The sequence below is a fragment of the Schistocerca cancellata genome, chromosome 7 (assembly GCF_023864275.1).
Source record: "Schistocerca cancellata isolate TAMUIC-IGC-003103 chromosome 7, iqSchCanc2.1, whole genome shotgun sequence".
NCBI classification, from domain to species: Eukaryota; Metazoa; Arthropoda; class Insecta; order Orthoptera; family Acrididae; genus Schistocerca; species Schistocerca cancellata.
The window spans coordinates 157,520,862-157,536,909 of record NC_064632.1 but is presented as its reverse complement, the minus strand read 5'-3'; the positions used below and the strand labels follow the sequence as shown (position 1 = coordinate 157,536,909).

General features: G+C 42.2%; 1 protein-coding gene across 1 annotated transcript in view; it reads left to right on the top strand.

The window, feature by feature from the left end:
* The first annotated feature begins 8,010 nt into the window (after positions 1 to 8,010).
* LOC126092225 (phosphoenolpyruvate carboxykinase [GTP]-like) overlaps positions 8,011 to 16,048 on the top strand; it is a 142,135-nt gene continuing 134,097 nt past the window's right edge. Inside the window, exon 1 of the mRNA XM_049907719.1 lies at positions 8,011 to 8,153. Within this exon, the coding sequence (XP_049763676.1) occupies positions 8,125 to 8,153 (29 nt within the window). The 5' untranslated portion in view covers positions 8,011 to 8,124. The remainder of the gene's footprint in view (positions 8,154 to 16,048) is intronic.

The window sequence follows — 16,048 nt, the reverse complement described above, 5'->3', positions numbered from 1 at the left end:
TGGTAGTGGTTGCAGAATTGTGATTCCACATCTGCCGAGCGCGCACAGAGTGAGGGCCACAGCTGCCAACCACAGTTTCAAGACCTTCACTCAACAAACAAAGGCCGAACGCTGTCTGCTGGAAGCGCTGTAAATCAACAGGCACCTCGCCCACAGCAGTCCTGATCTAACCTTAAATGACCAAACACACCTTAATACTTTCCATCTTCTAAACTTGACATAATCCTCTGTTTTCTATTACTTCGCACGCTGACTATTCATTCATATCCCTCTAGTTTCCTTTATATATTCATTTCAGTTTATCTTATTGAGGTTGGTTGTGTACTCCATATATTCTGTTGTTACAACTGTTAATTTATTAAATAAAATCTTTTAGGGTAAAAATCTTTTAATGCCTAGACCGCAATTTTCCTATTGCAGTTAAAATACGATAACTAGTTTCGGTTGCTACCTGCAACCATCTTTAGATCGTTGAAAATGTGAAAATGCGGCGAATAAGCACTGGAAAGCTACATTAGCTGTAGTCATACGATAACATACATTCGTAGATAGCAAAATTATAACAGAATGTAGTTTAAAAACATCACCGTGAGCAGGCCGGGTTGTAGATAGTGATCCTGCAGGATGACGGTAATATAGGAACGTGTCCAGTTGCATAAGTAAAAGTTCGATCAAAAGCTGATTACTTGCAATAGTATAGCAAATAATGAGCTTTTGAATCAACTTTTACTCGTGCAATTGGACATGATCCTATATTACCGTCATCCTGCGAAATTATGTTCTACAACCTGCCTTGCTCACGGTGATGTTTTTAAACTACATTCTGTTACTGTTTTGGTACTTACGAATGCATGTTATTGCATGACGACAGCTAATCATGCTTTCCAGTGCTTATTCACCGCCTTTTCACATATTTTACGATGTGAAGATGGTTGCAGGTAGCAAACTACTAGTCACACTTTGATTGTGATAGGAAAATTGCGGTCTAGGGATTAAAAGTTTTTTATTTATTTATTTGATAGACTGCAACAACACCGTCGTCTCCTCCCTGACAATGTCAGGCTTCACTAACAGCTGTTAATTCTTTCTTTTAATTGGTTTTTGTATCACTGTCCATGTTTAATACCTCTTCAGTTAGCCTTTTCGATCACTAATTTTAGTTTACTGTGTTTGTTTAACGTAAACTGTTATTTAGGCACAGTTTTCCAGTTTAGTGTTAACGTTTTTCCTGTTTGCTCCCTTTATATTTATTTATCGTTCAACTACGTATCTTTTAAACTGCATTGCCACCACTTTGCCAAAGATGTCATTTTATGTGTCTTTGTGCCTCACTCTAGATGTGTAACATCTAACTTATTTGCCGACGATATTCAGTTAAAGTCTGATGAATGCTTTACAAGCCGAAAACCGGTTAAAGCAATACATTAATCCTCAAGACGTAAGCAGTATAGCGCCTTTCATTTATTACAAGCTGTTTTACCAAGAACCGATGGAGGACTCAGTTAACATTAGTACAAGGTAGAGAAAGATGAAAGACAACATCAAACCAGTCGATAGGCGGATGCTTAAAGGAAAAGTGCAGACTCTCTGGGAATCATTGTGGCTGTTGGTCAGTTTACAAACTGAACGTATAGTCTGATTAAAATTGCTTGGTAGTTGACACTTCACGCGTTGGAGCTGGTTTCCTCCAACCAAAGAGCTCAACATCACGCTCGAACAGTTCACTGCTGCCAAACTGCCACAACAATTGGTCAGTTCGCTTCCAATTCCTTGTCCGGCATTCTTTCTTGATGTTTATCGGGCACATTTATTACGTACTTCATCATACAAGATAACCACACCACAAACAACACACACACATAACGATGCTAATAAAAGACACACGTTTCATAGACAGCGCTCACTAAACACTATTGGATACTTCCGCACAAGACGCGATTCAGCGTCACATATGCGGTTATCATAATCACAGAGCTCGACTTACATTAGATAAGCGTCGTATGACATTACGTGAAACCGAATTTCTGAAGGCTGCAATTCATCATTGCGACTGGGTGATCGTAGCAAAAAAAACTGAGCTTTGTACTTCAGCGCAATGGTTAACGTAAAAACCTGCGATGTTGTTGATGGTCACATGTCGTGAATTGAATGAAAAAGAGTTTGAGCATCATTTTTATCCAATTTATTGGTTTAAATGTATTTTTTATTTGCAACTCTTTGCCGCTTCATTTTCACTATCAAATACCTTTTTAAATAGTTTTTTTTATTTGCTCTTGTTTATCTATCATTCTTTCTCGTCCGGAATCCGCCTGTGTGGTCTATAATCTGCAGCCAAGGGCCAACGAAGACTGCTCATTGATCGGTAACACAGCAGCTCATGTAACTAATGACAGCTTTTAGCGCTGAAACTTATCTTTTAATTAAAGCGATAGTGATTTTGGTTCTGCCGCAAGCTATTGACCACCCCTTCCCCGGATAATTGCACTTCAGTTGGTTGTAGTTAGCTTAGGACGTGAATTTAAGTTCAGGGCTAAGGCGCTGCAGTCATGGACTGTGCGGCTGGTCTCGGCGGGGGTTCGAGTCCTCCCTCGGGCATGGGTGTGTGTGTGTGTGTGTTTGTCTTTAGGATAATTTAGGTTAAGTAGTGTGTAAGCTTAGGGACTGATGACCCTAGCATTTAAGTCCCATAAGATTTCACACACATTTGAACTTTTTTTTTTTTAAGTTCAGAGCTATGAAATCCGTCTCCTGGCGCAGTTCAGTCATTGGTCACTTAAAACTGGCTGTCGACAGAGTATCTCGCATTTCCGACATACCTGATAAGCCAAAACATTGTGACCGCTGCCCACCACGAGGTTGAATGCGTCCTGGTAGTGTTGCTGGCACCAGACGCAGTAAGGAAAGAACGTTAACGGGAGAGAGACGAAAGAGCTGTCATTATAGCGAAGATACGGGCCGCAAATGCGGAAATCTACTGGCATAAGCGGTTTTGACACACATTGTTGTGGCGCCGCGGCTGGAAACGTGAATATCTCAAAACGGCGAAGCTGGTCGCCTGTTAACGTATTACTGTCGTGAGCACCTTTGGAAAGTGATTGAAGGATGGTGAAACAATCAGCAGGCTGAATGGTATTGGACGACCACGCCTCATCACAAAAGGCAGATGTCGGAGGATCTCCCACTGTGTAATCCAGGGTAGGCAGCGATATGTGGCAGATCTGACGACAGAGTACAATGCTGATGCAGGCACAAATGTTTCGGAGCACGCCGTTCAAAAACCACTGTTGACCATGAAGCTCCACATCAAACGACCCCTACATGTCCCTGTGTTGACCCAATGACATCGTCTACAGTAGGCACAGCAGTTTTCGCCGTGGATCAATAGAAACGTGTCGCTTGTCGAATGAATCGCATTCCTTGTTACACGAGGCCGATGGCTGGGTCCTTACACGCCGTTATCCAGGCGAATGGCTATGCGAAACATGTACCGCGCCACAGAAGTAGGCCGGTGAGGGCACAATTATGCTATGGGGTACTCTGAGTTGGGCTTCCAAGGGATCTGTGGAGGTAATTGAAAGCATCATGACAGCAGTGAACTATGTGAACATTAATGCGGACCACCTGCATTGCTTCGTGCTTGAAGTCTTCCCCTACGGCGATGACATCTTCCAGGACAACTGTCCTTGTTGTAATGTCAGGATCGTACTACAGTGGCTTGAGCGAAAATACATTGATGTCTTGACCAACCAATGAGCCTGATCTGTAACCATTGGAACACCTTTCGGTCGCCAGCTGCGTGCCTGTAACCCACCATCTCGTAATCTGCGTTAAGGGGGGTAAGACGTTAAACGGGCCGACTTGGAGCAGAATAGGCACCACAGGACATTTCAATTTCCACTGTCTATACTTTTACAAATAAATTTCTAAAACTCTGTCAGCATGACCAGGAAGAATTCAGAATTCACACTCTTAGAAATTGAAGTTGTAAAACATAACGAAATAATTTTTTTACATGTGAAATTTCATCATTTTTTTCACTTACTAATGGCAGCATTTGTTGCTATATGTACACTTTTCTTCATAAATAAGAGAGATTCTTCGATGAATTTTGCACAGGATACAAACCATACTTAAAGGCGTATGAAACTCTAGAATTTTTCAAATCTATTAAAAACTGTGGTAAAAAATTGAGGTAATTGATTACAAAATTTGTGTTTTTCCTAAACATGAAGTTTAAAATACAACAGCTCATTCGTTTTTTCATAAATTAAATAAATTCTAGAGTTTCATACACCTGTAAGTACGGTGCAAAATTCATCGAAGAATCTCTCTAACTTGTGAAGAAAAGTGTACCTATAGCAACAAATGCAGGCATAAGTAAGTGAAAAAAATGATGAATTTTCACACGCAAAAAAATTTATTTTGTTATGTTTTCGAACTTCCACTGCAATGAGTGTGAATCCTGAATCCTTCCTGGTGATGCTGACAAAGTTTTATGAAATTATTTGTAAAAGTATAGACACTGTAAATTAAAATGTCCTGTGATGCCTCGCCTCTCCTCCTCCAAGTCGGCCCGTTTGACGTCCTATCCCCCTAAATTGCTTGACCTGTGCGTAGACATCGTATGCCACATACTTCTATGGTTCAAATGGCTCTGAGCACTATGGGACTCAACATCTGAGGTCATCAGTCCCCTAGAACTTAGAACTACTTAAACCTAACTAACCTAAGGACATCACACACACCCATGCCCGAGGCAGGATTCGAACCTGCGACCGTAGCAGTCCCGCGGTTCCGGACTGCAGCGCCAGAACCGCTAGACCACCGCGGCCGGCCCACATACTTCTGGAATCCAGTCAAGACTTACAGAATCCATGCCAAGCAGAATCCCTGTTGTATTGTGTTTGAAAAGTGGAACAAGACGCTATTAGGCAGTTGGTCATAATGGGTTGTTTTGGGGGGAAGAGACCAAACTACGAGGTCATCGGTCTCATCGGATTAGGGAAGGAATTCGGCCGTGCCCTTTCAAAGGAACCATCCCAGCATTTGCCTGGAGCGATTTAGGGAAATCACGGAAAACCTAAATCAGGATGGCCGGACGCGGGATTGAACCGTCGTCCTCCCGAATGCGAGTCCAGTGTGCTAACCACTGCGCCATCTCGCTCGGTGGTCAAAATGTTGTGGCTCATCAATGTACCTGACGGCGGCCACTTCCAACATTGCTTCGCGTTACACATAACATCACTTGTGAGGTGACTTGTGTCTGTGTACGTATTCCCTGTAACCGGGAGGTAGCCGGCTGCCGATGTGACAGACCTCAGCCATCAAGTTATTTTAAACGAAGTATAGTGCTTGAAAGAGGAAGCCGCCTGATAGAGTTTTGCACAGAGCATAACTTAATCATAGATAACACAAGTTCAAGAATCATGAAAGAAGATTGTACACATGGAAGAATCCTGGAGATACTAGAAGGTATCAGATAGATTATATAATGGTAAGACAGAGATTTAGGAGCCAGGTTTTAAATTGTAAGACATTTCCAGGGGCAGATGTGGACTCTGACCACAATCTGTTGGCTATGAACTGCAGATTAAAACTGAAGAATCTGCAAAAAGGTGGGAATTTAAGGAGATGGGACCTGGATAAACTGACTAAACCAGAGGTTGTACAGAGTTTCAGGGAGAGCATAAGGGAACAATTGACAGGAATAGGGGAAAGAAGTACAGTAGTAGAAGAATGGGTAGCTGTGAGGGATGAAGTAGTGAAGGCAGCAGAGGATCAAGTAGGTAAAAAGACGAGCACTAGTAGAAATCCTTGGGTAACAGAAGAAATATTGAATTTAATTGATGAAAGGAGAAAATATAAAAATGCAGTAAATGAAGCAGGCGGAAAGGAATACAAACGTCTCAAAAATGAGATCGACAGAGAGTCCAAAATGGCTAAGCAGGGATGGCTAGAGGACAAATGTAAGGATGTAGAGGCTTATCTCACTAGGGGTAAGATAGATACTGCCTACAGGAAATTTAAAGAGACCTTTGGAGAAAAGAGAACCACTTGTATGAATATCAAGAGCTCAGATGGAAACGCAGTTCTAAGCAAAGAAGGGAAAGCAGACAGGTGGAAGGAGTATATAGAGGGTCTATACAAGGGCGATGTACTTGAGGACAATATTATGGAAATGGAAGAGGAAATAGATGAACATGAAATGGGAGATACGATACTGTGTGAAGAGTTTGACAGAGCACTGAAAGACCTGAGTCGAAACAAGGCCCCGGGAGTAGACAACATTCCATTAGAACTACTGACGGCCTTGGGAGAGCCACTCCTGACAAAACTCTACCATCTGGTGAGCAAGATGTATGAGACAGGCGAAATACCCTCAGACTTCAAGAAGAATATAATAATTCCAATCCCAAAGAAAGCAGGTGTTGACAGATGTGAAAATTACCGAACTATCAGTTTAATAAGTCACAGCTGCAAAATACTAACACGAATTCTTTACAGACGAATGGAAAAACTGGTAGAAATCGACCTCGGGGAAGATCAGTTTGGATTCCGTAGAAATATTGGAACACGTGAGGCAATACTGACCTTACGACTTACCTTAGAAGCTAGATTAAGCAAAGGCAAACCTACGTTTCTAGCATTTGTAGACTTAGAGAAAGCTTTTGACAATGTTGACTGGAATACTCTCTTTCAAATTCTAAAGGTGGCAGGGGTACAATACCGGGAGCGAAAGGCTATTCACAATTTGTACAGAAACCAGATGGCAGTTATAAGAGTTGAGGGACATGAAAGGGAAGCAGTGGTTGGGAAGGGAGTGAGACAGGGTTGTAGCCTCTGCCCGATGTTATTCATTCTGTATATTGAGCAAGCAGTAAAGGAAACAAAACAAAAATTCGGAGTAAGTATTAAAGTCCATGGAGAAGAAATAAAAACGTTGAGGTTCACCGATGACATTGTAATTCTGTCACAGACAGCAAAGGACTTGGAAGAGCTGTTGAAAGGAATGGACAGTTTCTTGAATGGAGGATATAAGATGAGCATCATCAAAAGCAAAACGAAGATAATGGAATGTAGTCGAATTAAGTCGGGTGATGCTGCGGGAATTAGATTAGGAAATGAGAGGCTTAAAGCAGTAAAGGAGTTTTGCTATTTGGGGAGCAAAATAACTGATGATGGTCGAAGTAGAGAAGATATAAAATGTAGACTGGCAATGGCAAGGAAAGCGTTTTTGAAGAAGAGAAATTTATTAACATCGAGTATAGATTTAAGTGTCAGGAAGTCGTTTTTGAAAGTATTTGTATGGAGTGTAGCCATGTATGGAAGTGAAACATGGACGATAAATAGTTTGGACAAGAAGAGAATAAAAGCTTTTGAAATGTGGTGCTACAGAAGAATGCTGAAGATTAGATGGGTCGATCACATAACTAATGTTGAAGTATTGAATAGAATTGGGGAGAAGAGGAGTTTGTGGCACAACTTGACAAAAAGGAGGGACCGGTTAGTAGGACATATTCTGAGGCATCAAGGGATCACAAATTTAGCATTGGAGGCAGCGTGGAGGGTAAAAATCGTAGAGGGAGACCAAGAGATGAATACACTAAGCAGATTCAGAAGGATGGAGATTGCAATAAGTACTGGGAGATGAAGAAGCTTGCACAGGATAGGGTACCATGGAGAGCTGCATCAAACCAGTCTCAAGGCTGAAGACCACAACAACAACAGTGCTCAGTGCGAATTAGTCGACTGGCTCCAAGTTCATGTATCGTGTTGTGGATTTACACAGCTAGGTGACATAGTGCAAAGACCACACTGACGTGTATCGTGTTGTTTTTGCGTGATGATCAGATTGGGCACCTGCGGTCACGTGGTAGGACGTCGCGAGAAACGTGACGCAGGGATCCGCCGCCCTGGCCGCTCCTTATCGCGCACCAGCTGTTTGCGCCCGTGGAGCCGGACGCGGACGCCAGCTCGAGTCGCGTGACGTCACGAGGCCGAGGCTGGTGGCAGGCGCTGGCCGCCGCCAACAGCTGACACTCGCCCGGCGCTCGCCGACCAGACCGCACAGCCAGGGGGACCACTCCAGCAGACAAAGCCCGCCACACCAGCAGCTCCGCCGCCATGACCAAGTTGCTCCACCTCGCCTCTAGGTAAGCACTGCTCCGCCTACGCTCTGCGACCAGCTGTCACCGCGTGGAACTGCGCCGCGCTACGCTCGCTTCGCTGTTTGATACTTTGTTAGCTCATTACCAGCTAGTTCAGCGACTGAATGGATACGCGTTGAAGCTACTTTGTACGCTCACAACTGTTAATACCATCGATGCATACAACTGGTTAGGTTCTGTTATCATCGACCTGCTGTCGGTTTATTTCCCAGCGTCTGCAAACATGCGGTTCCATGTAAACAACGGCCGTCGCGGACAGTCATAACCTATACATTTCAGTCTCAGGGTGGAGAACATTGCTCCTTTGTAAATGATTTACCATCACTGTGTCGACTACCTTGTTCCCATTAATACTTCGAATTTCTTGTACAGAAAACTTGTAGGTTTTACGGCCTACCCAAATCTCCAACTTTTTTTTTTACACGATGGGAAAACATAAGCAGCATTAATCACAAATTGTTTGGACGAATAATGCCAATGCTGGGGCTCGAAATGACGTTAGTTACTAAGCTGGACGTAAATATAATAAGACGGTGAACTCCTAACTATAACATTGTTTTGTGCGTAACATTCGAAAAAAGCCATGTTGTGGAATATTGTCCTTAAAAAAAGTGTCTTAATAATTGAAAGCTACACAGTAATGTCTCAGCTACAGTGTTTTACTCCGTATACAAAACATGCTACAGAAAACTTGGAAGCTTGTATATAACGTTTAATGTAACTTTCTATTTACCGGCAGGATTTCCGAAAACTTGCAGGTAATGTGGGTTCATTCAGTGGGCTATAGTGCACCAGGCGGCTTGTAATGGTAAAGCTACGATAATTATTAAACCGCTATGCCTTCTTGGTCTGGGAATTTCGACGAACAGTAGAAACAGTGCAATCGAACAAATGTTTATGAAACCCGTAGAGTATGGATGAATAAACAGTTCGTTCAGTCGTAATTAGTTTCAGGGGTAATGACAGACGTAGCCAGTGGCAGATATTTCCTCTACAAATTACATATTGAAGGGATTTACTTTTATTATTTTGCATATAACTTCTTCACGCTAATCAATGTGTTACTCGCCCTTGAAATGCTTACCACCGCCTGAAGACAGGTGCAGACTCGAAACCAGTTAGCATAAATAGCATAATATTTAGAGAACATTGCGTCTGTTTTGTGCTTTTCTTCCATAATTATTAAGTAATGAAATTTTGTAGCCAAACCCGAAAAAAATAGATTTTGCAGTATACCTTCGTGCTTCCATCAAATGTCTTGATAATTCCTTTTATGTTAATCTAATTTTTCGAACACATTCATTTATGGACATGGTTGAAACGCTGTCCCAAGTAAGCTACACCCTATCATGGCGGTGGTTAATTCAGTCGACACAATCATGAGAGAAGTTACGGAACTAAGCTGGTATTGTTATATTGACGCGTTCACATCAAGTTTCGGTACTAACGTCCAGATTCTTGAGTCTCTCTTGTGTATTGGCACCCGCGTCTTGCCAGTGACTAAAACCGGAGCGAAGCGAAAGCGCACAGCCAGCCTTCGAACGAAACACCTGGCAGTTGCTACTGCGGCTCCGGTTAAATATACGCTGCACACAGCTGCAATCGGTATGTGGGGGCATTACGTCTACATACTGATTGCGAAAGATAACGTCTGTCCCCTTGTGGGAACGTGACGCAGTGTCTGGCACGCGCTTCGCGCCCCCGTTCCCGCGGAACGTTTTGAGTGAGGACGGACGACAACGCGCTGCGCTACCATTGGTCGGCACTGGGCACTGACCTGCGCAACGTGGCCAATGGCGGGGCGCGCTCTGGCACCCCGCAACAGTGGCGCCAGATTACGAAACCTCCCACGGGGCTAAGGGTCCCCCGGCAACCCCGCAAGTTCACCGCATTTGCCTTTTACGTAAGCTTCCCCTTCCTATCGATTTGCCGAAGTCGGATTGCGGAATGTTGTACGGCTTGTGATGAAAATAATCTTAGTTACGCGACACTAGTTGGTGTATTCAGCTGTCTCGAGCTATTTTCTTCCTGATCTCCAACGTTTTGCTTTGGCAATAGTTAAAGCCTGTGCACGGATCCTTTTAGACTACCACACACTTACCAAAGAAGTACATCAAACGCAAATGTCCATGGTCTCTTTAAGTGTCCCAAGGAGCATCGTTGACGGCCCCACATCCTTACCGTCCGTTCCAGCAACCTGGAGCATTTTACAAGTTGCGCCTCCGGCTGGTCTAAAATTCTTCTCTCAAAGAACCACGGGTTTGCGAAAGAAACTTCGTGGGCACAGATCTCTATGTATGCGCTATCTTGCACGTGAAAGGGTCAACAGAACAGTCAGACACAGTCACAATAGATCTTTTAAAGGCATTCGACTGCACGGCTCGAAACATTTTAAAAGATATTTTTTAACGACTAGCACCACGTAAATCGCTTAATATAGTTTCATTTATAACGCCGTATCGGCTATGCTACATCCGATGTAAAGAGAACTTGAAAACAGAGGTTCAGTGTCAGTTGTAATAATACCAATGCATAAGTGAGTCTTAGATTTTACTGTTTACGTCTGCTTCGATATTCGGCAAACCATTGTGAACTGCACTACAAACAGTACTGTAAGAGACATCAGGGCTGCTTCTCGTTTCATTCACATATGCAGTGCGGAAGCTGGCTGCTTAAACGCCTGTTTGCGATCTGTAATTAGTCTACTCCTATGGGGGCGATGCGTATGGGGTTCTAAGGGTTCTAATATATGCCTAGAATCATTATTTAAAGCTGGTCCTTGAAACTTTGTAAGCAAGCTTACTCGACTTATTTTGCGTCTATCTTAAAGTGTCTGCCTGTTCAGTTGCATATTCATCTCTGTGACACACTACCACGGGCGAAACAAACCTGTAGTCATCCGTACTGTTCTTCTCTGTATACGCTCAGTATTCTGTGTTAGTCCTATTTGGTATGGGTCCCATACACTTGAGCAATATTCTAGGATGGGTCGCACGCGAAACTTGTAAGCAAACTCCTTTGTAAACTAACTCCATTTCCTTGGTATTCTATCGCTGAACCGTAATCTGCCATCTGCTTTACTATAAATGGAGGCTTTGTGATCGTTCCATTTCATATCCCTGTAGTGCTATACCCTGGTAATCGTACGAGTTAACCAGTTCAAACTGTGACTCGTTGATATTGTAATCATGAGATAGTATGTTTTTCGTTTGTGAAGTGCAAAATTTTACATTTCTGGACGTTTAAAGCAAGTTTTCAGTCTTTGCACCACTTTCACACCTCCTCAAGGTCTAACTGAATACATGTGCAGCCTTTTTCAGACAGTATTTCATTACAAATAACTGCATCGTCTGTACAGTTCGAGCTTACTATTAATATTGACTGCAAAAGTCATTAATATAACATGAGCAGCAAGACTCCCAATACATTTTTCTGTGACACACCTGATGTATGTCTGTTGATGACTCTCCATCCAAGACAGTGCTGCGTCCTTCCTGTTGCACAGGCTGATCCAGGCTACATTAAGTTAATTTTAAATAACTTTGCTTACATACAGACTACCTGAAGAAAAAATAAAGTTTGCGGTACTGAAACACATTAAACATTGGATAACTCGAGGAACATGCACACAGATCTTACGCATGTACCTCAGTGAACGGTTCAATCAGAAGTTTAGCTTTTCTCCAAATGAAACCAACATGATTTCGAGGGAACGATGTGGTATTTTTGTTTAGAAGCGCAGGTAATTCACAGAACAATAATTTATACTCCCATAATCCCGTTTGCGAGATAGTTCTTTGGTGGTCATAGTCACGTACTGAAAATGCATGGGCCGGCCGTAGTGGCCGAGCGGTTCTAGGCGCTACAGTCTGGAACCGCGCGACCGCAACGGTCGCAGGTTCGAATCCTGCCTCGGGCATGGATGTGTGTGATGTCCTTAGGTTAGTTAGGTTGAAGTAGTTCTAAGTTATAGGGGACTGATGACCTCAGAAGTTGAGTCCAATAGTGCTCAGAGCCATTTGAATCATTTTTGAAAATACATGGGTCTGTAGTATTGTGCCCTCGGTTTCTTTTTGAAGACGATGGCAGAGTGACTTGTCGAAAGCTCGAGAATTCTAATTTGAAATGGCCGAGTAATTGTTATTATGTCTAAAAATATTGTCTTAAATCGTTCAGTTCCATAAGTATTAAGTTACAACACACGGTGGCATTTTGGACATATCACCTTTCACACTAATTTCGTTACAGCCACATAAGTCGATGTGAGCGCCTTTTTTTAGCATAAAAAATTAGCATAAAGTTTTGTCAAATGGTGAACAAGTATTTCTTCGTAACGATACAAAAACAAAACACATGAGAAACAGTAGCAGTTGCGTTCTTTAATTTTTATTTATTTACATTTTTTGTAGTTCATAATTTCTTACGAAAGAACATAGTAGAATAAAATTATAGAAGGCACTAGAGCTTTCTAAAAGTGAGAAACAAATCAGTGCAGTAATTAATGTTTCTGGTGTGTCAGTCTATTAAAAGCATTCCTGCCTGAAATGATTTTCTGTCCATTCTTAAATTTTTATTCCTGTATTGTGACTCAGGAGTATTCTTGAAGATCCCATAAAAGAGTGAGACTATTTGTCTGTAGGAGAGAAAAAGAGGCGAAAAACTTCGGAAGCTATTATTACTAAAGAAACTCCTCGCTGTATTCTGCTGCCATCTTACAAGCGTTATCAGACCTAACTGTACCCCACTGACACGAAATAAAGAGCTGTCGTCTTGTGGGCCGTTTGTATTGAGTGTAACTTCATACCATTAGGCAAAGCAGGTGACACCGCAGCGACTACCAAATATGCTGAGCGTGAATTCCTCCGTGCCTAACTGTTTCTCCCAGAACCTAACAACGAATAAAATTTCATCTTCCGTTGTTTTATAACCGATAAATAATCCTACACCTTGGTTAAAAATATTGCGAAGTTCTTCCAAACACCTCGTTCGTATTTGTCACGTAAAGGCGAAACCCTCCCCCTTTTCTCGATGCCTCTGAGTAACTTCTGCTGATCAGTCTTTCGTTAAACTCAACGAATGTATCATTTCTTTGCTAAAATAAATAAGATATTTCGTATTCTGGTCCCACCAGCGGTCTACTTCAAAGGGTGAATTTAATTTTCTTTATGAATGAAAAAGAAAACACGCAACACGCAACACTTGTGTAATATTCTATTGTAGGATATTACACCACTGTCAGGTGTTTTTTCATTCACAAATATTAAAATATTCTACCAAGAAAAGACGGAACAGGCAGTTAATGCTACCAGTTTGCAAAAGTAACACTTGTTAGTACAGAAAATTAGCATTAACTGTACTAACAAGAGTTTGTGCAGTTTGGTTAGCATCTAAGACTGATAATTTTATTTTATGAATATTCACTACTCACATACAAGAATACTATCATGTTTTGGACACTGCAGAATGCCACTAACGATGGATAGAAATAATAATGCATGGATACAAAATAAATTTGTTGACCTACGACAGATGTGATAGCAAAAAAGATCTATTTTTTATTGTTCTTGAGCAATGCTTTCTGAACAGCACTGGCAGCGATTCTTTACTTTCTCGCGAAATGAAACGTACGAAAATCAACATCTCTTCCAGGGGCAAATGTAGTTCGATGTGACCAGTCTTTTAGAGAGTATTTGCTTCTTTCGTCTAGCGATAGACGCCGGCTGAAGTGCCCGTGCGGTTCTAGGCGCTGCAGTCTGGAACCGCGAGACCGCTACGGTCGCAGGTCCGAATCCTGCCTCGGGCATGGATGTGTGTGATGTCCTTAGGTTAGTTAGGTTTAACTAGTTCTAAGTTCTAAGGGACTAATGACCTCAGAAGTTGAGTCCCATAGTGCTTAGAGCCATTTGAACCATTTTGTAGCGATAAACGTCCAAGATGTTGTACTGAGGCAGAGCAGGCAACTAATTTTTAATAGAGGTTCCGTGATACGTGCTGGACATAATCTGGTTTGATAACAAATTTATCCGTTCTGAACTCTGAGAGAAGACGTTGAATACGTATATTACAATACAGGAAGTTAGCTACATTTATGAAAGAGAAAGTAATCATCCACCATACAGTTAAATGCTGACATTTCCCTCTAGAAAATTAAACAACGTAGCTTGTCGATGTGCTGGTGAAGTCACGCGTCATGTCGACTGAAGAATACTGTCGAACAGTGAGTTACATTGTGAAGATATCGTTGATTCCAGCTGTATTTGGTGTGACTCGCACACACAGAGATGACATTTCCCACGCATCGGAGGTCTGTGGACACAGGATAACGAACTTGTATTGTACAAAATCGTTTATCTGTGTTCAGTTACGTAGTTCCAATCTTAAATGTTTCCAGAAGCATGACCTCTGTCATTGAACTGAATACCTGTAGCAACTAACATCTGGTAAACGGAAGCATAGCACGTGGAAGGCATTCTGAATTTGGAATTGTAGCTTTTACACCGAAAAAAAATAAGCCTTATAAAGTTGTTAAGTAATATGCGACCATACAAATTATTCAAAGTGATTTATTGTAGAGGCTCAGTAGCGTTACTTTCGTATGCCAGCTGACTTACTTGTTTTTGTAGCCCATGTTTCGGTGATAAACAGCAAATTGTTACGACAGGAATACTCTTAAAAACTTATACTTGAGGGTCAGATAAGGCAGATACAAGATAACGTCAGTATTTTTGATTCAGATCATAATAATTATCATAATGTCAGTTTGTTCACCTTTATCTTAAATGGAACTTCTTGAGTACAAGGATCACAGGTCACCTCAACCGTTCGGTACAGAAGTACACCATGAAAAAGGGGCAAAATACAGGGCAACATGTATGTGAGTCATTGTTACCATGTCGTGAATGAACGCTTTTCAGTAGTACCAGTACCAGATTCCCAAAGAATTCTTGACGCGTTGATTTACTTTTGATTATATTGCAACCATAGGTGCGCACTGGTTGAGTTTTGACAAAAAAGATGGGCACGAATGGGACCTTCTCGGAGAGAGCTAGGCGCCGTATTCAGCTAGAGGCAAAACCTGACGCAAATTGTTGTACAGGAAGTGGAACTAGGGTCGCCTATGTTTCTGAAAGGAGGGTGGGAAAAAGGAGGGAATAAACGTAATGATCATACGAGTGCAGGGTGTAGACTTGGTTGACATTGTGAAAGTGTGCGTGTGCCCGTGAGGCGTGCTTGGGTAGCGTAATGGAAAGGAGACCGCTCGCGATAAGTGGGAATTCCGGGTTCGAGTCTCGGTGTCGTACACATTTCCACTGTCGTCATTCTATTATATAGCTGATGGTGGTCCCTATTCACAACTGCAAATACCTTTCATGTAGTGTACACATCAGTCTTTACTATTCTAATGTAAAAGGGCCAGTCGATTAAAAACGGGACAGAAGGACAAAATGTAAGTTAACCATTTATTATATCAAAAGTATTCGCTTTAAATATATCCCTCTGTTAGACGAGACGGTTATTACCTCCATGGAAAAATGTTTGCGGTTACGTACAGAACCATGACTGTACTCAGACTTGCACAGCTTCGAAGTAAATCGGGGTCCACGAATATCTTTCTTCAGGGCTCCAAAAATATTAACATCTCATAAGGAGATATCAGGACTGCATGAAGGATGTGTAAGGGCTTCCCAACAGAATTTCTGCTGGGAATTTGTTTAGAATACGCTGCTGAAGTGTCGCAGGAACGCCCTTACGCATCTTCCATGCAGTCCCGATCCCTCCTTATGCGATTTTAATATTTTTGGAGCCCTGAAGGAGGACGTTAGTGGCTCTAGATTTACTTCGGACGAAGAAGTACACCTGGCGAGGCGGCGCAGTGGTTA